The sequence below is a fragment of the Mustela nivalis genome, assembly GCF_964662115.1.
Source record: "Mustela nivalis genome assembly, chromosome: 19".
NCBI lineage: Eukaryota > Metazoa > Chordata > Mammalia > Carnivora > Mustelidae > Mustela > Mustela nivalis.
The window spans coordinates 7,124,015-7,146,021 of record NC_139038.1 but is presented as its reverse complement, the minus strand read 5'-3'; the positions used below and the strand labels follow the sequence as shown (position 1 = coordinate 7,146,021).

Sequence of the window (22,007 nt, the reverse complement as noted above, 5' to 3'; positions counted from 1 at the left end):
CAATTAATTAACAAAAATGTATTATTAGTTTCAGAGGTAGAAGTCGGTGATTCATCAGTCTTATATAATACACAGGGCTCATTACTTCACATGCCCTCCTTAGTGTCATCACCCAGTTACCCTATCCTCCCACAGAACTGGAACATTTTCCTTTTTTTTTTTTTTTCCTCTATGATTAGGCATAAATTTTATGGTTTGTCTCCCTCTCTGATTTCATCTTGTTTTATTTTTTTTCTCTGTTCTCCTCATTAACCTCTGTTTTGTTGCTTAAATTCCACATGAGTGAAAGCATATGATAATTGTCTTTCTCTGATGGACTTATTTTGCTTAGCGTAATATTCTCTAGTACCATCCATGTTGCTGCAAATGGCAAGATTTCATTTTTTTGGTGGCTGAGTAGTATTCCATTGTGTATATATACCACATATTCTTTATTCATTCATCTGTCAATGGACATTGGGCTCTTTCCACAGTCTGGCTATTGTGGACACTGCTGCTATAAACATTGGGGTACAGGTACCTCTTTGGACCACTACATTTGTATGTTTAGGATAAATACCCAGTAGTGTGTTGCTGGGTCATAAGGTAGCACTTTTCAACTTTTTGAGGAACCTCCATACTGTTTTCCAGAGTGACAGCACCAGCTTGCATTCCCACCAATAGTGTAAGGGTGTTCCCCTTTATCTGCATCCTTGCCAACATCTGCCATTGCCTGACTTACTAATTTTAGCCATCAGGCTGGTGTGAGGTGGTATCTCATTGTGGTTTTGATTTGTATTTCCCTGATGTTGAGGGATGTTGAGCATTTTATCATGTGTCTGTTGGCTATTGGGATGTCTTCTTTGGAGAAATGTCTGCTCATGTCTTCTGCCCATTTTTTGATTGGATTATTTGTTCTTTGGGTGTTGAGTTTGATAAGTTCTTTATAGATTTTGGGTATTAGCCCTTTATCTGATAAGACATTTGCAAATATCTACTTCCATTCGGTTGTTTTTCTTTTGGTCTTGTCGACTGTTTCCTTTGCTGTGCCAAAGCTTTTTTTCTTGATGAAGTCCCAATAGTTTATTTTGGCCTTTGTTTCCCTTGCCTTTGGAGATGTGTCTAACAAGTAGATGCTCTGGCCGAGGTCAAAGCAGTTTCTCCCTGTGTTCTCCTCTACAATTTTGATGGATTCTTGTCTCACATTTAGGTCTTTCATCCATTTATCTTTGTGCATGGTGTAAGAAAATGGTCCAGTTTCATTCTTCTGCTTGTGGCTGTTCAATTTTCCCAACACCAATTGTTGAAGAGACTGTCATTTTTCCATTGGATATTCTTTCCTGCTTTGTCGACAATTAGCTGACCACAGAGTTGAGGGTCTGTCTATTCTGTTCTATGGATCTATGTGTCTGTTTTTGTACCAGCAGCATACTGTATTGATGATTACAGCTTTGTAATAGAGTTTGAAGTCTGGCATTGTGATGCCACCAGCTTTGGTTTTCTTTTCCAACATCCTTTTGGCTTTTTGCCATCTTTTCTGGTTCCATACAAATTTTAGGAGTACTTGTTCCATTTCTTTGAAAGAAGTTGATGGTATTTTGATAGGGATTGCATTAAATGTGTAGACTGTTCTAGGTAGCATAGACATTTTTACAATATTTGTTCTTCCAATCCATTACCATGGAACGTTTTTTCATTTCTTTGGGTCTTCCTCAATTTATTTCATGAGTGTACCATAGTTTTCTGAGTACAGATCCTTTGCCTCTTTGGTTGGGTTTATTACTAAGTATCTTATGGGTTTTGGTGCAATCGTAAATGGGATCAAGTCCTTAATTTCCCTTTCTTCTGTTTCATTGTTAGTGTATAGAAATGCAACTGATTTCTGTACATTGATTTTTATATCCTGCCACGTTCCTGAACTCCTGTATGAGTTCTACCAATTTGAGGGTGGAGTCTTTTGGGTTTTCCACATAGAGTATCATGTCATCTGTGAAGAGTGGGAGTTTGACATCTTCTTTGCCAATTCGGATGCCTTTTTTTTTCTTTTTGTTGTCTGATTGCTAGGGCTAGGACTTCTAGTACTATGTTGAACAACAGTGGTGAGAGTGGGCATCCCTGCTGTGTTCCTGACCTTAGGGGGAAAGCTCTCAGTCTTTTTTCCAGTGAGAATGATATTTGCTATGGTTTTTTCATAGATGGCTTTTATGATATTGAGGTACGTGCCTTCTATCCCTACACTGTGGAGAGTTTTAATCAAAAAAGGACGCTATACTTTATCAAATGCTTTTTCTGCAACTATTGAGAGGATCATATGGTTCTTGTCCCTTTCATTAATGTAGTATACTACCTTGATTGATTTGCAGATGTTGAACCACCCTTCCAGCCCAGAAATAAATCTCACTTGGTTGTGGTGAATAATCCTGTTAATGTACTGTTGGATCCTACTGGTTAGCATTTTGGTGAGGATTTTTGCATCTGTATTCATTGGGGATATTGGTCTGTAGTTCTCCTTTCTGGTGAGGTGTTTGTCTGGTTTTGGGATCAAAGTAATGCTGGCCTCATAGAAAGAGCTTAGAAGTTTCCCTTCCATTTCTACTTTCTCAAAAAGCTTCAGAAGAATAAATATTAATTCTTCTGTAAATGTTTGGTAGAATTTCCCTGGGAAGCCATCCAGTCCTGGACTCTGGTTTGTTGGGAGTGTTTGATGACTGCTTCAATTTCCTTACTGGTTATGGGTCTGTTCAGGTTTTCCATTTCTTCCTGTTTCAGTTTTGGTAGTTTATACTTTTCTAGGAATGCATCCATTTCTTCCAGATTGCCTGATTTGTTGGCATATAGTTGCTCATAATATGTTCTTATAATTGTATTTCTTCAGTATTGGTTGTGATCTCTCCTCTTTCACTGATGATTTTATTAAATTGGGTCCTTTCTCTTTTCTTTTTGATAAGTCTGGCTAGGGTAAGGTTAGCAATCTTACTAATTCTTTTAACAAACCAGTTCCTAGTTTCGTTGTTCCATTCTACTGTTGTTTCAGTTTCTATTTCATTGACTTCTGCTCTAATCTTTATTTTTTCTCTTCCCCTGCTGAGTTTAGGCTTTATTTGCTTTTCTCTCTCCAGCTCCTTTAGGTGTAGGGTTAGGTTGTATATTTGAGACCTTTCCTATTTCTTTTTTTTTAAATTTTATTTATTTATTTGACAAATGGGAGATCACAGAGAAGCAGGCAGAGAGAGAGAGGAGGAAGCAGGCTCCCTGCTGAGCAGAGAGCCCGATGCGGGGCTTGATCCCAGGACCCTGGGATCATGACCTGAGCTGAAGGCAGAGGCTTTAACCCACTGAGCCATCCAGGTGCCCCAGACTTTTCCTATTTCTTGAGAAAGGCTTGTATTGCTATATACTTCCCTCTTAGGTCTGCCTTTGTTGAATCCCAAGTGCTCTGAACAGTTGAGTTTTCATTTTCATTTGTTTCCATGAATTTTTAAAATTATTATTTAATTTCCTGATGGACCCATTCACTCTTCAGTAGGATGTCTTTAGCCTTATTTGAAGATAATTTCAATAAACATATTGGAAACATTTGGGGGGAGATTTGAAACAATTTGAAAACTTTTGAGTCACAGATGAACCATATAGCCTAGAAATATTGAAAATATTAAGTAAAAGGTATATCATATATGTAGATACAATCTGTTTTATCATTTACTACCATGAAAAATCATGGGTCTATTTTATTTTATTTTTTAAGATTTTTAAAAAAGTAATCTCTACACCCAATATGGGGCTTGAACTCACAACCCGAAGATTAAGAGTCATATGCTCCACTGAGTGAGCCAGTTAGGTGCCCCCACAAATCTTATTTTAAAAAGCTAAAATTTATCAAAACTTACACACACACTTGCAGACTATACACGGTGCTATTTGCAATCAAGAGAAATGTAAACACATGTAAAGATGTGGTCTTAAATCCTAACTGCACAAAATTAGCTGCAGTACATATTTTACCGTCATGATTTCATAACCACTTCCTGTTGCTACTGAGGTGAACTCAAGTGTGAGTACCCATTTAAAACATCAGATGCTGGGGCGCCTGGGTGGCTCAGTGGGTTAAAGCCTCTGCCTTTGGCTCGGGTCATGATTCCAGGGTCCTGGGATGGAGCCCCACGTTGGGCTCTGCTCAGCAGGGAGCCTGCTTCTTCCTCTCTCTGCCTGCCTCTCTGCCTACCTGTGATCTTTCTCTCTGTCAAATAAATAAATAAAATCTTAAAAAAAATAAAACATCAGATGCTAATCATCTCCCAGAGAGCAGTTCCTCCCTCCAGGAAATGGCGTATTGCAATAAAAATGATCTCTTGCACTTCCTAGGAACAACGCAAAAGGCAAGGGAAGCAAGGGCAAAAATGAACTATTGGGATTTCATCAAGATCAAAAGCTTTTGCACAGCAAAGGAAACAGTTAACAAAATCAAAAGACAACTGACAGAATGGGAGAAGATATTTGCAAACGACATATCAGATAAAGGACTAGTGTCCAGAATCTATAAAGAACTTAGCAAACTCAACACCCAAAGAACAAATAATCCAATCAAGAAATGGGCAGAGGACATGAACAGACATTTCTGCAAAGAAGACATCCAGATGGCCAACAGACACATGAAAAAGTGCTCCATATCACTCGGCATCAGGGAAATACAAATCAAAACCACAATGAGATATCACCTCACACCAGTCAGAATGGCTAAAATCAACTAGTCAGGAAATGACAGATGCTGGCGAGGATGTGGAGAAAGGGGAACCCTCCTACACTGTTGGTGGGAATGCAAGCTGGTGCAGCCACTCTGGAAAACAGCATGGAGGTTCCTCAAAATGTTGAAAATAGAACTGCCCTATGACCCAGCAATTGCACTATTGGGTATTTACCCTAAAGATACAAATGTAGTGATCCAAAGGGGCACGTGCACCCGAATGTTTATAGCAGCAATGTCCACAATAGCCAAACTATGGAAAGAACCTAGATGTCCATCAACAGATGAATGGATCAAGAAGATGTGGTATATATACACAATGGAATACTATGCAGCCATCAAAAGAAATGAAATCTTGCCATTTGCAACAACATGGATGGAACTAGAGCGTATCATGCTTAGCGAAATAAGTCAAGCAGAGAAAGACAACTATCATATGATCTCCCTGATATGAGGAAGTGGTGATGCAACATGGAGGCTTAAGTGGGTTGAAGAAGAATAAATGAAACAAGATGGGATTGGGAGGGAGACAAACCATAAGTGACTCTTAATCTCACAAAACAAACTGAGGATTGCTGGGGGGAGGGGGTTTGGGGGAAGGGGGTGGGATTATGGACATTGGGGAGGGTATGTAATTTGGTGAGTGCTGTGAAGTGTGTAAACCTGGTGATTCACAGACCTGTACCCCTGGGGATAAAAATATATGTTTATAAAAAATAAAAAATTAAAAAAAATGATCTCTTGCAGTTCTATTACTGGTTGAGTTTTTGGAGAGTCAAAAGTTATACATGGATTTTCAAAGGCACAGGGGTCAGTGTCCCTAACCCATGCACCGTTCAAGGGTCAAATGTGGGTCGCAAAGGCTAAATGAACCCTTCTCCCCACAAACTCACACTCGGCCAAGATAGTAAATGGAAAACAATATTACATCGTAGGAGAAATAGCAGAAATCAGGGGCATCTACAAATAATTACGAAATGCATGGGAGTGGTCTCCATTGTATTCCCACTGAATTCATTAGTCTGGGCCCTCAATAATGGATAATAGAATGGATAATAACAGACGGCGGTGGACCACTGAAAAATTAACCCAGTAGGAGCCCCAATTTTTTAAAAAAGATTTTATTTTATTTATTTGATAGATGGAGATCACAAGTAGGCAGAGAGGCAGACAGAAAAAGAGGAGGAAGCAGGTTCCCCGCGGAGCAGAGAGCCCGATGTGGGGCTCGATCCCAGGACTCTGAAATCACGACCTGAGCCACCCAGGTGCCCATAGGAGCCCCAATTTTTAACCATTGCATCAGATGTAGTATAGTTAGCAGAGCAAAATAACATAGATTTTGTTATGTGGTAAGAAGCTATTGATCTGATTAGTATACAAACTGATTCAACGTTAGAAATATGTGTAAAATCCTTATCATAACTAGCAGTGAATAATGTATAGAATTGTCAAATCACTATATCATACATTTGAAACTAATATTAACACTGTATGTTAACTCTCCTGGAATTAAAATTTTACATCTATAAATCTATCTCTCTATATATGTATCTAGCATATATAAATATATAATGATTAAAATAATTATTTTTGACTTGTATTTCAAAATGTTCTAATTTCTTTTTCTTTTTTTATGATTTTATTTATTCATTTGACAGAGAGAGAGAGCGCACAAGCAGGGTGAGCAATAGACAGAGGGAGAGGGAGAAGCAGGCTTCCCATTGAGCAAGGAGCCCAGACACGGGGCTCAATACCAATCCCAGGACCCTGGGATCACAACCTGAGCTGAAGACAGATGTTTAACCAACTGAGCCACCTAGCCACTCCCAAAAAGTCAAAATTTCAACATAAATTCATCTCTGGCTATTTTACTTTTATTTTTTTTTTTTAAGGTGGGCTTCACACCCAGCATGGGGTTTGATCTCACAACCCTGAGATGATGACCACAGCTGAAACCAAGAGTCAGATGCTTAGCCGACTGTGCCACTCAGGCTCCTCATGAAGAAATTTTATTATTTTTTAAATTTTTATTTGCATTTATTCTGTGCAAATTTACTCTTGGGCCATAAGTTTTTGTTTCTTCTGTTTCCTCTGGGATATCTTTTTCTTCTGTGCAACCTCCTCTTCTGGTTTAGGAACAATCTGCTCTTTTTCAGTAAGGATCATCTCAGTGTGGCAGGGAGAGCTCATGTATGGGTTAATGCGACCATGAGCCCTGTAAGTCCTACGCCACATCTTGGGGGCTTTGTTCACCTGAATGTGCTCAATGACTAGGGAATCGACATCTAAACCCTCAAGTTCAGCATTACTCTCTGCATTTTTAAGCATGTGCAGTAAAAATTCAGCACTCTTCTTGGGCCACCGACCTCGTGTCCAGCCCCACTGTTTGGCCTGGGCACACCTACTAACTCCACCACTGTAGTGACAGAATGGCACACGCTGCTTCTGCAAAGTGACGTCTTTCAGATACTTGGTGGCTTTTCGGATATGCATACCCTTGATGGCCTGAGCAGTTTCATGTGTGTTCTTAAAGTGAACACGGAGATTTGAACCTCTTGACTTGCATGATTTCGTAGGGTTTTCCGGGTCAAGCGGATAGTGAATGATTTTCAGAGGTCACCCCAGGCTACTGAGAGGAAGAGCATGAGAAAATTTCTTTTTTTTTTTTTTTTTTTTTTTTTAATTTATTTTTTATTTTCAGCATAACAGTATTCATTATTTTTCACCACACCCAGTGCTCCATGCAATTCGTGCCCTTTATAATACCCACCACCTAGTACCCCAACCTCCCACCCCCCACCCCTTCAAAACCCTCAGATTGTTTTTCAGAGTCCATAGTCTCTCATGGTTCACCTCCCCTTCCAATTTCCCCCAACTCCCTTCTCCTCTCTAACTCCCCATGTCCTCCATGCTATTTGTTATGCTCCACAAATAAGTGAAACCATATGATAATTGACTCTCTCTGCTTGACTTATTTCACTCAGCATAATAATCTCTTCCAGTCCCGTCCATGTTGCTACAAAAGTTGGGTATTGGTCCTTTTTTTTTTTTTTTTTTTTTTTTATAAACATATATTTTTATCCCCAGGGGTACAGGTCTGTGAATCACCAGGTTTACACACTTCACAGCACTCACCAAAGCACATACCCTCCGCAATGTCCATAATCCCACCCCCTTCTCCCAAACCCCCTCCCCCCAGCAACCCTCAGTTTGTTTTGTGAGATTAAGAGTCACTTATGGTTTGTCTCCCTCCCAATCCCATCTTGTTTCATTTATTCTTCTCCTACCCACTTAAGCCTCCATGTTGCATCACCACTTCCTCATATCAGGGAGATCATATGATAGTTGTCTTTCTCTGCTTGACTTATTTCGCTAAGCATGATACGCTCTAGTTCCATCCATGTTGTCGCAAATGGCAAGATTTCATTTCTTTTGATGGCTGCATAGTATTCCATTGTGTATATATACCACATCTTCTTGATCCATTCATCTGTGGATGGACATCTAGGTTCTTTCCATAGTTTGGCTATTGTGGACATTGCTGCTATAAACATTCGGGTGCATGTGCCCCTTTGGATCACTACATTTGTATCTTTAGGGTAAATACCCAATAGTGCAATTGCTGGGTCATAGGGCAGTTCTATTTTCAACATTCTGAGGAACCTCCATGCTGTTTTCCAGAGTGGCTGCACCAGCTTGCATTCCCACCAACAGTGTAGGAGGGTTCCCCTTTCTCCACATCCTCGCCAGCATCTGTCATTTCCTGACTTGTTGATTTTAGCCATTCTGACTGGTGTGAGGTGATATCTCATTGTGGTTTTGATTTGTATTTCCCTGATGCCGAGTGATATGGAGCACTTTTTCATGTGTCTGTTGGCCATCTGGATGTCTTCTTTGCAGAAATGTCTGTTCATGTCCTCTGCCCATTTCTTGATTGGATTATTTGTTCTTTGGGTGTTGAGTTTGCTAAGTTCTTTATAGATTCTGGACACTAGTCCTTTATCTGATATGTCGTTTGCAAATATCTTCTCCCATTCTGTCAGTTGTCTTTTGATTTTGTTAACTGTTTCCTTTGCTGTGCAAAAGCTTTTGATCTTGATGAAATCCCAATAGTTCATTTTTTCCCTTGCTTCCCTTGCCTTTTGCGTTGTTCCTAGGAAGATGTGAGCATGAGAAAATTTCTTACCAAATTCACTATTGGCTGAAAGTGTCTCTTAATATAATCAACTCTATTACCGTAATTTCTATTAGAACAGACAGCTTTTTTTTTTTTTAAAGATTTGATTTATTTATTTGACAGACAGAGATCACAAGTAGGCAGAGAGGTAGGCAGAGAGAGAGTGGGGGAAGCAGACTCAGCTGAGCAGAGAGCCTGATGTGGGGCTCTAACCCAGGACCCTGGGATCAAGACCTGAGCCGAAGGCAGAGGCTTTAACCCTCTGAGCCACCCAGGCGCCCCCTTTTGCCTCCTTTTTATAAGGAATCCTGTGGTGTCATCAGGCCCACTCAGACAATCCATGAGTGCCCACATCTGAGGATCCTTAACTTAATCACATATCCCATTTCCGATATAAGGCAACATTCACAGGCTCTGGGGATTATGATGTGGGTATCTTGGGGGGCATCATGTGGTCTATTATAGGCATTTTACGGAAAAGACAAAAACCCTCTAGATAGGAGAAGGCAATTAAATAATACCTTTAAAGTTCTGAAAGAAAATAACCATCAGTCAAGAATTCTCTAGCCAACTAAATAATAATTCAAGATTGAGGATAAAATGAAAGCACTTTAAGACCAAAGAGGATGAAAAGAGTTTACCCCCGACAGTTCCCCGGTAGAATAACTACAGAAGGTTGTGTTTCTAGAAGAAGGAAATTTGGCACACCTGTGTTCACAGCAGCCCTATTCACAATCACCAAGAAGGTTTGAAAGCAATCCAGATTCCATTGGTGGATGAATGAATGAACAGAATTTGATATATACACACATACACCCAATGAATATTAGTTGAGAAGATGCTGGTCTATGAAGGAGAGGTTGTCGGTGATGATGCCCAAGTTTTTGGTTGGGATCCAGGACGAATGGTCAAGTTAGTCAGTGAAGTGTAGAACATATAAGGAGAAGATTTTAATTTTCTTGAGAGTACGAAATTACAATGGGTTTACAGTCAGAAGCCCTTTCAAAGGTGCTGATTTGAATAATGGGGAAGCTAGTCATACTGTAGTGTTTAAGGGTTTGCCATCTGTAACCACACTGTCTATTCAAATTCCAACTTCTCCAACTCACTAGCTGGTCAACCTTGAATAAGATACATCACCTCTCTCCTCTGTAAAAGAGGATAACAGACTTACATCATGAGGTTGTCATGGGGGATAAGTGAATTAGTAGCCATCTAGCACTTAGAAAATTCGCCATTTACTTACTAAGTACTGAATAAATGTTAGTGTAACAGGGCTTAATTTGGAAACTTTGGGTTTCGAGATATAATGTTTTAAAAAATACAACATGTATGATATTCTGATGTGATTTGCTAATCTGAGATGAAATATTTCTTTTTTTTTTTTTTTTAAAGATTTTTATTATTTATTTGACACAGAGAGAGCACAAGTAGGCAGAGCAGCAGGCGGAGGGAGAGGGAGAAGCAGGCTCCCCGCTGAGTAGGGAGCCCGATGTGGGGCTCGATCCCAGGACTCTGGGATCATGACCTGAACCGAAGGCAGACGCCCAACCAACTGAGCCACCCAGGTGCCCCTGAGATGAAATATTTCAAGGGGAAAAAAAAGCCCTAAATAAATGAATACATAATGATTATGTCATTCTCAAGCTCTGTCACTTCCTTCATCCTAAGCCTAGTGAGGGGGACTAGGACATGTTCATCGACTCCTGTCTGAAAAGTGAAAAAGGCAAGAGAGAGGCTCTCCGGCAGATGAAGGGGAGAAGATGGGGCTGCATTGGAACTGTATGCTTAGAGTTTTTTGGCTCTAAGGATGCATGCAAATATCCCTGTGGACCAGATGTGAACATAAAGATGCCAACTTATATCTTGCTTAATGGAATCCCCTGGAGGAGTGAAAAGGCTCCAAGGGTTAAAAAAAAAAAAAGTCATTCGGCAAACTGTCAAGGAGATAGGGAACGATGCCCCAAAGGCCCACAGGGGCAGCATCTGGAACCGAGGGGCCCTCCAGCTCTCCTTGAAGAGAGCAGGGTTGGCTCTGGTCAAGGGTTGTTCTCTTACCCACTGCCTGCGGACCCAGCCTTGCCCCTTCCTTCCTCTGAAGGGGCTCCTGGCTCCAGCAATGGGGACAGGAATGGGTGCAGGCAGGTGTCGCAGTTCTCTCTGGGACTGGGGGAGAGGGCCGGGCTCCCTGAACTGCTGAGGGACGTGGAGCAGACGCCCACCACGCTGAGGGGAAGCCTGGGCTATTTCTTCCAGCCAAGTCACACACACACACACACACACACACACACGCACACGCACATTCTTTTGTGGGTAAACGTATGCTTTGGATACTTTGCCCAGGAGAGTGGGGGGCTTTGTAGAGATTTAAACTTCTAGAAATTCTATCTGTTGTTGCCTGTGAGCCCTGCCCCCCCCCCCTGCTGAGGCCATTGCTCTCCTTCCAGATGATTTCCAAAACCCCTACTTCAGTGTACCTGGAAGAGGTAGCCTCACCCCCAACAAGAGGGTTATTTTCCAGAGCCCCTTTTTCAACAGCAGGGCTGCCTGCTCCTCCAGCTGCCACTCTCATACCCTCCGCTCAGGCTGCCAGGAATGAAGAGGGGAGGGGGAAGACGTGGGTGGTGGCCGGAGGCAGGGCCTGGGGGAGAGTCGGGACCCTGCCGGCTCCAGCCTGAGGACTCTGCCTGCCTGTTCCCCTGCTGTTGGTGCTCTTGCTGGTGCTGCCAGGTGAGTGCTGGGCAGAGGGCAGCTGGGCTGGCCCAGGGCTCTGGGGGGAGCAGGAGTGGGGGTTGCCTGGGTGCTACACTGGGTGTCTCTAACTCAAATGCAACTGCCAGGGACCGGCAGGGTGGTGGTGGTGGGGTATTACTACAATTCAGATTTGATTTGCTAAGCCTGGAATGCAGCCTGACAACTTGCATTCCTGGAAATGCCAGTGCATCAGGGGATCACATTTTGGGTAAAAAGTCTGGAATGTTTTCCAGGCCAGATGGGGAACTATGGGAGCAATGAGCCGGGTCCAGCGCTGTCCTCAGGGGCACATCTCTTCCTCATGCCTTACTTGGCTGAGAGAGCTTCTGATACCACCGGAATCCTGAAATTCTTCTCCCAAAGAATAGAGATGCTTAGAAAAATTCTTAGCAAAATCATGACGGAATTAAAAAAAAAAACCAAACTATTTACACGTTTGAAAATCCCGTCATACTCTGGGCTTTCCACCCTCCTCCAAATCTTGAGCTCATGGGTATTGCTTTATCAACTAAAATCTGGACAGTGTTCAGATCCTTCCAACTCCTTCCGTAAAGATTTATTTTCAAACTATTTGTCCACTCCTGGAAACAGAGTGGTGTCCTTGAGTGAGTCTTGAAAAGAAGAATGAGCCCTCAGCTTGCCTGGTCCAGCTCTAGCTCAGGGGCTCAGGATCCCTGGGCAAAGCTGCAGATGTGTTTGTGGGAGGCCAGTGTGGGTCTCAGAGAATGAAGCCAGAGGGCTAACAGACGGGGGGACCATGGGCTCCCAAGAAAGCAGGGGATGAGGGAGGACACAGGCCTGTGTTTAGGTCCTGGATTTTTAAGGAAAAACCCTTCGGTCTGAAGACTTTAGGAGATGGAGCACGATTTTGTGTGAACCTTCCACGAGGTCCCAGAATTTGTGGTGTCACAGGGAAGAGGATCAGAAGGGGGCTCAGAATTAGAAATGGCAGCTTCAAATCAAGTCCTTTAGTCCTGCTTTTTCCTCTCTCCCTCCCAAATCTCCAAGTTCTCTGGTGAGCTCTGGAGACCCCAGTTCAGGTCCCAGAGCCTCTCAGAAGATGTTAGGTGTCTGGTTATGGATCTGTGGTGGGCACAGGAGAGAGAGAAGAGCCAGAGATAGGGCCTCTAAGAATGCCTCAAAATCCGGGTCGCCTGGGTGGCTCAGTCAGTCGAGTGTCTGCATTTGGCTCAGGTCATGATCCCGGGGTCCTGGGATCAAGCTCCACATGGGCTCCCTGCTCATCTGCTTTTCCCTCTCCCTCTGTCCCTCTGCCTCCCCCTGCTTGTGCTCTCTCTCTCTCTCTCAAATAAACAGAATCTTAAAAAAAAAAAAAAAAAGAATTACTCTATCTCCCAGCATCGGACTATGCCAAGCCTGCTCTGTGTTAGATCCCAGGTTTCCTGGGAATACTGGAAATGCATTTAGAGCGTGCTAGGTCTGCCCTTTGAAATGAAGTGAGGCTGAGAGCCAGATTTGAGAATTTGCCATACTAGTCTTTAGTCTGGCAATGCTTCAGGAGAACCAGGGCAGGACCCCCCAGCAGCCGGGGCTGCCTCCCCTAAGTGCAAGGACCTTGTGGAAGAATGAGGCAGGGAGGGGCTGCAGGCTTCCTCACAGACAGGGCTTGTGGAGGGAGGATGTGCAAGCAGCCCGGAAACAGGCTGATCATCATGTCCCATCAAAATGCCAGCCCTCTGAGATGTGCCAGTATGGAGGTCTTGCCTTTCAGAACTGCAGCAGTGATGGGCCAGTGTCCTCCTGAGGCTGTGGTTCTCAGCCAGGGGTGAATCGGCCCCCAGGGGACATTCAGCAGTGTCCGGAGACATCTGGAGGTTGGAGGGGAGAGGCGTGCTGCTGGCATCTAGTGGACCCAGGCCAGGAATGCTGCCAAATGTCTCACTATGCATCCAAACAAAATGCTTAGGCCCCAAATATCACTGGTGCTGAGGCTGAGACCCATGGCCAGCATTGGAAGCCGGTCTTCCTTCTGGTCCTCCGTGGAACTCAGGATCTCTCCAAACACAACCTTTTGTTGTGTCTGATTCTCTCCAAACACAAACATTTATGGAGCAACTGCTCTCTTTCCCAGGCACGTCACCAAGTGTTTTCTCATCCAATAAACAAGCTACGGACTGTGCTTTATTGTGGTCTTGATTTCCAAATTAGGACACAGATTTCCCGTATCTATTTGTCTTTTCTTATTTTCAATGATTCCTTTTCTTTCTCTGAATTCCAGAAGAATAACCTGCTGTGCTGGCCAAAACCACAGTCTGATTTGCTTTCAAAGTGGATTGTCGTTGTGCTACTGGTGATATCTCTTGTATGTAGTGAGTTTAAACACTTAAAGATCCACCCATTCTTGTTTTCAAGGGGTCTCAGGGATGAGAGGGGATAAATCTCTATCTTCAACCTGCCATCTTTAATCATGAGAGGCCAATTTTGCCTCTTTGTAAGAACTGAAAATAGATTTCTTCTAAAAGATTTTAACCCAATTTTATGGGGAAGAATCTTCAGTGGTTTGATATACTTCTGATTTTTCATAGTCTATGATGGAGGTAGAAACCTAGGACTGAGAAGCAGGTAGAAGAGGCTTGAACTCCGACTGGTAGTGGCTCCAAATATGGTTTCTCATGGTTAGTGGATGGTGGCATGGTTCTCTGGCCAATTAAGCCCTTTTTAATGGTCCCCTTGGAAGCATCTCAATCCAACCCTTTCTACAGCACAGAGGTGACCATTCTGCCTAAGCATCAGCATAACAGCTTGTCCTTATCTATATAGGCGACCCTTGAACAACACGGATGTGAACCCTGCTGGGCCACTTGTATGTGGATTTTTAAAAAAGTAATCTCCAGCCCAATGTGGGGCTCAGACTTGCCCGGGCAGGCGTGGGCCCTGGGTTCCTACCCGCCGGGCACGGACCCCTCCTCAAGGCAGCTCCTGGAGGTGGCCATCCCTGCCTGAGGAGTCACCTGGCAGCTGCCACTGTTGGGCGGAGGCCCCCATGCTGTGGCACATCATTGTCCTGGGGCGAGGCCGGTCGCTGCAGCTGCCCCTGTCCCTACCTCACATCTCCTCATGGTTTTTTCCCAATATACATACTCTACTGTGAATGTATTTTCTCTTCCTTAGGATTTTCTCAGTAACATTTTCTTCTCTGTAGCCAACTTCTCCCGTAAGAATGCAGCATATGGTACCCATAACATACAAAATGTGCGTGAATTGACTATTTATGTTGTTGGTAAGGCTTTTGCTCATCAGAAGGCTTAAGTAGCTAAGTTTGGGGGAGGAGCCAAAGGTTATAGGCGGATTTTTGACTGTAGAGGGGTCAGTGTCCCAACCCCCACGCTGTTCAAGGGTCAACTGCCATTTATAACACGAAGCCCATTTCAATGGCCTTGCACGTCTTTCCAGGTGTTTTAATCGGGAAGCTGATACGACGCAAAATTAGGTGTGTCTCATTTGCTCCTGTGTCCAAAAGTTAGAAATTCCATCAAAGGGGAGACAGGTGCCTAAGCAAGTGCAGAGCGGAAACAAGGGTGGGTAAGTCCTTGTTGCAGCCAGAAGGGCCTAAGGACGCAGGTCTGGGAGGGAGCATGGCCTTGGGCAAGTGCAGGGCAGCTTCTCTCTCAACGATGATGCTACGGAAGGCAGAGGCCCAAGAGCGGGGGCTCCTTGGTTCCCCGTCAATCTCTATTTTCCGTGGGGAGTAAAAGGTTCACAGGGTCTTCTGCGACTGAGGGGATCAGTGTGTAAGAGTTTGGGCGGAACAGGGACGGAGGGAAACAGCGGCTAGACATGGAGGAGGGCTCCGTGGGGTGACAAGCGCGGGCTTGCAGCCCGGATGCTCTTCTGTCCCGAGGACTGAGGGATTCCTGAAGTCTGTTCCTGACCAGGGCCCCCTTTCGCCACGTGGGAGCGATGAGCCCAAGGAACAATGCACAAAGCAGGTGGAATTTCAAGTTTTTATCCAGCCAGCTCTGGCTCTGGCCTCACACCTAATTACATTCACTGAGTGGATTCTGCTGGGTTTTCCTTAAAAACGTTCTCCTTTTCCAAAGCGGGTTGGGTCTCAAGAACACCAGACTCAGGAGGGCCTTGACATTCTGTTCAGTAGATCCACAGCGAGCCCCCTGCCCTGATTATATCTCCATCTGGGAGCAGAGGCCAGACCCCCACCCCTGCGAGCAGCTGGGGCTTGGTGCCAGAGAAAAGCAGGGGGCACGACAATGCTTGGTCCCCTGGGGTCAGCCCTGACTGTCAGGTGCCACTGACCGCAGTTGGCCCAGGCCTGGTGGCCGTCAACTGGGGAAGCAATTCTCTGGACTCTGACTAGCCTTTGGTTAAGGGACCGAGGGATGGAGGCAAAGAGGGTGATGCACACCGAGCCTGGTCTCCCACACGGTACGGAAGGGGCAGAAGAGAGAGCCGTCCCCACATCCACTCATTTACAGAGATGACTCCGTTACCTGGAACGAGGAGCGGTCAGTCTCGGTAATAAATCAGCCAGGTCCTTGGAAGGAGCAGGAGGGCTTGCTTTACCTCTCCTTGGATTCACAGTGAAGAGGTGGCCTTGCCCTGCTCCCAAGGACCGGGAGCAACACGCCCGCCCTTGTTATCATCCTGTCTCTCTAACAGGATGTGCGGCAGGTTCCTGAGGCAGCTGCTGGCTGAAGAGAGCCGGCATGCCACCGCTGTGGGGCGCCTCCTGCTTCCTGTGCTCCTGGGATCCCGCCTCGTGCTGCTGGCTGCCGGCGGGCCCGGGATCTACGGCGACGAGCAGAGCGAATTCCTGTGCCACACTCAGCAGGCGGGCTGCAAGGTCGTCTGCTACGATGCCTCCCGCCCCTTCTCCCCGCTGCGCTTCTGGGCCTTCCAGGTCATCTTGGTGGCTGTGCCCAGCGCCCTCTACGTGGGTTTTACTCTGTATCATCTGATCTGGCATTGGGAAGAATCAGGGAAGGTGAAGGAGGAGATGTTGATTCACCAAGGGGAGAAGAGCAGAGATGCCTCCAGGGCGGGAAGCCCCAGGCTGCTCTGGGCCTATGTGGCACAGCTGGGGGTGCGGCTGGTCCTGGAGGGGGCAGCCTTGGGGGTGCAGTACCATCTGTATGGGCTCAAGGTGCCCAGCTCCTTTGTCTGCCGTCAGGAGCCTTGCCTGGGTAGTACAACCTGTTACCTGTCCCGCCCCTTTGAGAAGACCATCTTCCTCAGGACCATGTTTGGGGTCAGCGGGCTCTGTCTCTTGTTTACTCTTCTGGAGCTTGTGATCCTGGGTCTGGGGAGATGCTGGAGGACCTGGAAGCACCGGTCTCCTCCTTCTAACTACTGCCCAACTGCAGAGAGCACCAAAAAGCACAAGGAACCGACTGATGGCTTCCAGCCAGTGGAAGCCAAAGAACCGTTCCGAGAAGCAGGTGAGAAAGCACTGATGTCCCCCCTTCTTCCTGCTTCTGTCCTCAAGATCTCCCACGGCAGGTCCCTCTACCCCCCTGGGAGGCACCCCTCCCGCGTGTTACAAAACAGAAAACCAGGTTCTAGGCAGATGTCTTCTGACCCGTTTCCAGCCCATCCCCCACCCCACCCCCATCGGTTTGACCATTCCTTCCAACCAGCCAGGACCAGGGCGCTCAGTCAGTCTACCTCCCGCCTTTCCACTTAAGCCTCTTTATACTTAGAAAAAGTCTCAGCTCCTGCTTGCTTCTCTACTTTGCAGAGTTATGAAGCCACCTGCCTCACCTCGGAAGGGAACCTACGACTGGATCTTCTTCTGCACATCCAGTGAGTGGGGATTTACTTCTGTGACAAAGCAGAGGCTGTTGAAGCATCTCCAAGGGCCACGGCGGGCCATGCTGCCTGAAGCGCTTCCTGGGAGAACTCCCGCTCCTGCCTTCCCTGCAGAATCTTCTGGTGTCGGAGGCAGTTATCACGGGCTTGGTTCCAGAGTCAGCTGGCAGAGGCCTCCATAAAACTGTGCTTCTCCCCTGTAATAAACACCTGTTGCTGTTGGCATCCCTGTTGCTAAACACCACCTTCCTGTCGAGGTGACTCTACTTACCCCTCCCCTTGGTTCCACGCTCTCAGCTCCCCCCCAGCTTCCAAGTCCTGTCACCTCTGGATGTCCCCAGCCCCACAGTGTTTGTCATATTCAGACTAGCCTTCTTTGCATCTCTAATCTAGCATCCTTTAACATTCAGATCTGATTTATTTGAACACCCAGCCGCATCCTGTAGGCAGGATCACTGTGAATTCGGAGGCTTAAAAGGACTTGGGGCCACTGCCAGCTTGACCTCTGCTCAATTCTTGTCTTCCACTTGGCGCACAGCAGCTGGCTTTGTCTCCAGCCCAGCAGCAACTCACACGAAGGGCCAAATGCCTACTTTTTAAATGCAGACCCCTCATTTCCATCCAGAAAAGACAGGAGAGTTTTCCTGCTGGTTCAGAGGTAACAGGAAGGGAGTATGATTGCATCACAGTATGATTCGACAGACAATTTAAAGCTAAATATCAAGCTTCTCTTTTCTTACTCTTTTTAAAAAGATTTTATTTATTTATTTGACACAGAGAGAGAGATCACAAGCAGGCAGAAAGGCAGGCAGAGAGAGACATGTGGGGAAGCAAGCTCCCTATTGAGCAGAGAGCCCGATGCGGGGCTTGATCCCAGGACCCTGAGATCACGACCTGAGCCGAAGGCAGAGGCTTAACCCACTGAACCACCCAGGTGTCCCAAGCTTCTCTTTTCTTGAGTCTCTCTGTCCCATCTGCCCGAGGGGATTGTAGCCCCCCACCTTTCTACAGAAGAAGCAGCTTTCCCCTCAGTTCTTCCTGCCCTCAAATTCTCAACAAAGAGCAGTTACCTGTTTTGTTTTCTCCTTCTGAGTACCAAATTATCCCAGAGTAAATCAGGAAGGCTCATTCCTAAAGAAAGATATTTGGTCCCTCAAGGGACCAGCAACTAGGAAATTAATAATTTTTCTTTCTGCTACTCAACTGTTTTTTATAAAGAATCCCTCCTCTACTCTAACCAGAGTCCAGCCAAGTGACCAAGGATGGGGGGCAGGTAGCAAATGTCATCATTCGGAATTCACTCTTGATAATCCTTTTTAAATGGCTTTATTGGAATCTAGTTCACATAACACATAATTCATCCACTTGAAGCATACAATTCAATGGCTTTTAGTATAATCACAGAGTTGTACATTTATGAGTACAATTTTAGGACATTTTCATCAACTCAAAAAGAAACGCTACTACCCTTTTTACCCCCAAACCTCCATGCTCCCCAAAACTCAAGCAACCACTGATAAACTTTCTCTCCGTATATTTCTCTCTATATAAATTTTCCTATTCTGGACCTTTCATATATACGGAATCAGTCATTCAATACTTGGTCTTTGTGACTGGTTTCTTTCATTTAGCATAATATTTTGGAAATTTGTGTTGTAGTACGTATCACTACTTCACTCCTTTTTATGGTTTAATGATTTCGTTGTATGGCTTACTACACATTTTGGTCCACTTTTTAGTTCATGGACATTTGAACTGTTTCTACTTGTTGGCTATTAGGAATAATGGTGCTACTAACATTCATATACTAGTTCTTGTGTGGATGTATGTTTTTCCATTCTCTTGAGTAAATACCTAAGAGCAGAATTGCTGGTGAATACAGTGACTCTTTTTAGCTATTTTCCACAGCAGGAGCAGGATTTTCATTCCCAGGAGCAATGTATAAATCAGTTCCAATTTATCCACATCCTCGCCAACACTTGGTTATATCCTTCCTACTTTCCTTTTCTTTTCTCTTTTCTTGTCTTGTCTTTCTTTCTTTTTCTCTCTCATTTTTCCTTTCTCTTTTTAAATTACAGCCATCCTAGGGGGGTGAAGAGGTGTCCCATTGTGCTACGATTTGCATTTCCCTAATGATATTGAGGGTCTTTTCATGTGCTTATTGACTATTGGTATATTTTCTTTGGAGAAATGTCTACTCAGATCCTTTGGCCATTTTTTAATCGGGTTGTTTGTACCTCTGTTGTTGAGTTCTTTACATATTCTGGGTACTAGCTCCAGATATATATTCTGGGTATTTAGGATTATATAGGATATAGGATTTCCCTTCACACATTCAGTGGGCTGTCTTTTACTTCGCTGATTGTGTCCTTCGAGGCACAAGTTTTTAATTTTGAAGAAATTCAACTTACCAGTTTTTCTTTTGCTGTTTGTGATTTTGGTGTTGTTTTAAAGAAACTGATGCCTAATCCTAGGCGGTGTGGATGGACACCTATGTTTCCTTCTAAGAGTTTTACAGTTTCAGCTTTACATTTAGATCTGATTGATTTTCAGTTAATTCTTACATATGGTATAAGGCTTCAACTTCATTCTTTTGCATGTGGATATCCAGTTGTCCCAACACCATTTGCTGAAAAGCCCATCTTTCTTCCATGATTTTCGGCATGCTTGTTGCAAATCCATTGCTTGCCAATGTTTAGCAGTTGTCTCTGGACTCTCAATTCTCTTCCATTGATTTGTATGTTTATCCCTATCCCAGCACCGCATGTTGTGATTGCTGTAGCTTTGGAATAAGGTCTGAAACTGGGAAGGGTGAATCCTCTTACGTCGTCCTTCTTTCTCAAGATTGTTCAGCTATTTGGGGTGTCTTGACCCCATATGAATAAAATTGTCACTTAGCAGTCCTCAATATTTTCAGTAAAGACAGAAGTTCATCTCTGGAGTATAGCGGGATGGACGCCATAAGGACCTTAAGGTGTCATAGGACCTTATGTTTGCCACTCGGTAACAGGCAGACATACAGACACATTCATGCTAATATCACATTCACGGCAAAAATCAGCAACTGAAGAGAGCACTTCTTCCTGCTTGGTCCATAATAAGACTCAGATTCCTTCTCAATACAGCTTTCAATTTTCAAAGAAAATGCATTTATTTGTTGTATGAACATCTAAAAAAAGTAGATATTCTGTTTTTCGTCAAAACCCTCAACGCAGAGATCACAGGAACCCCATTCCAAGTCACTTAATTAGACATTTGAGAACTACTTATTGAGCATATTATGGGAAGGGCAGTATCTGATATTGGGACAGAGGAGGAATTTAAAAATTTCATTCATAAGAAAAGGAATAAAGTGACAAGAATAAAATTAAAAAATCCAAGGACGGGAAACGTATAGTTCCCTGAAATAGGCAAGTATACTGTTTGCTGAAAGTCTCAATGCATGTTTCTTGAGATAGCAAAGTGGTGGTTGTTCAAGTTGGGTACCAAAACGGATCTATGCACGCCTCCCAATCTTAACCACTCCCACTTAAAGAAAAAACGGATTTCCCTTCCACCCACGTTCTGGTCCCATCAGATTATTCTTGATGTCCTCCTTAGGACATTTACAGCTCCACTCCCCAGGCTTTGTTCTGGGCGCAACCTCCTCAGGTAGGAGGGTCGGGAATTGCTCCAGCAGCTAGGGCTGCAGCTACAGGATCTGCTCCCTTCTAGCATCTTCGGTAAGAGCCACTCTCGCAGATCACCCCGAGGTGGCTTAAAGCATCCCATACCCACAGACCTGTCGAGAGCTGAACAACCTAAGACACTGGTGGGAAGTCTCCTGTCCGGGTAGGATCATCTAACCCTAGATTCTTTACCCTGACTTAACTGTCAGTAGCCTTATCTGCGCTGGGTGTGTCCCACGCTCTAGAATGAGCTGCTTTGACGTGGTGTTGGTCTCCTGGGCTTGGAAAGAAAGAGAGAAATCAAGGTGACAGGGTGAACAGCCCCCCCTCCCCACTAGCTCGTGCGGGCTAAACACTCCCTCTCCGGCTCGCCTCTCCGAACACTGGCTCTTCAATGTATCCAGCTCCTCCAACACCAGAATATGTGGGCTTCACGGGGGCAAGTCGAGAATCCTGCCTTTCCAAGAACTCAACTAGCCCTTGCGGTTGGAGACCGCGAACGAAGTCCGGAGGTCTTGCAGACCGAGAACGAAGTCCGGAGGTCTTGCAGACCGAAGAACGAATGAAAAGAACGGACTTGGGGGAGAGCAAGCTTAACAGGCCCAGCGCCTTCCTCGTCCCCCACTCCAGGCCCAGCTGCACAAACCCCTCTGGTCCTCCTGGCCCTCCGAGCCCTGGGGCTGCCGCACGCCCAGAATGCCCGACCGCCGGGCTGCAGCTCGCCGAGGAAGTCAGAACTCAAGTCTCCCCGCGCCGCAAGCGAACGCGGACCTCACCTCTCCGGCGTGAAGGGCCGCGCAGCCTCACGGGCGCCTCCCGGCTTGGCTCCTCCAGCGACGGCTGGCGAGGGCTCCTCGCGTCCTCTCTAGGCGTTCGGGAGCGAGCTCCGCAGCTCTATCGT

The 22,007-nt window shown here is 45.1% G+C and overlaps 1 protein-coding gene, 1 long non-coding RNA gene and 1 pseudogene across 8 annotated transcripts in view; 1 reads left to right on the top strand and 2 right to left on the bottom strand.

The window, feature by feature from the left end:
- GJC3 (gap junction protein gamma 3) overlaps positions 1 to 17,682 on the top strand; it is a 37,849-nt gene extending 20,167 nt beyond the window's left edge. For 5 of the 6 annotated variants that reach the window (XM_082712784.1, XM_082712785.1, XM_082712783.1 and 2 more), the window contains 2 exons: positions 16,290 to 17,068; positions 17,368 to 17,682. In XM_082712784.1, the coding sequence (XP_082568910.1) occupies positions 16,290 to 17,068; positions 17,368 to 17,375 (787 nt within the window). In that variant the 3' untranslated portion in view covers positions 17,376 to 17,682. Of the gene's footprint in view, positions 1 to 11,009; positions 11,628 to 16,289; positions 17,069 to 17,367 lie in introns of those variants that run through there. The other variant, XM_082712786.1, reaches the window with a different exon arrangement.
- On the bottom strand, positions 6,628 to 7,344 carry LOC309854076 (large ribosomal subunit protein uL22 pseudogene; annotated as a pseudogene). Its single transcript has one exon. The product of its transcript is annotated as a large ribosomal subunit protein uL22 pseudogene (transcript).
- A 1,069-nt stretch (positions 17,683 to 18,751) lies between the features above and the next one.
- Positions 18,752 to 21,970, bottom strand: LOC309854082. Its single transcript, XR_014306085.1, has 2 exons — positions 19,111 to 21,970; positions 18,752 to 19,058 (listed from the first exon to the last, which is right to left on the bottom strand). It is a non-coding gene; the product is annotated as an uncharacterized lncRNA (long non-coding RNA).
- Between the last annotated feature and the right edge of the window lie 37 nt (positions 21,971 to 22,007).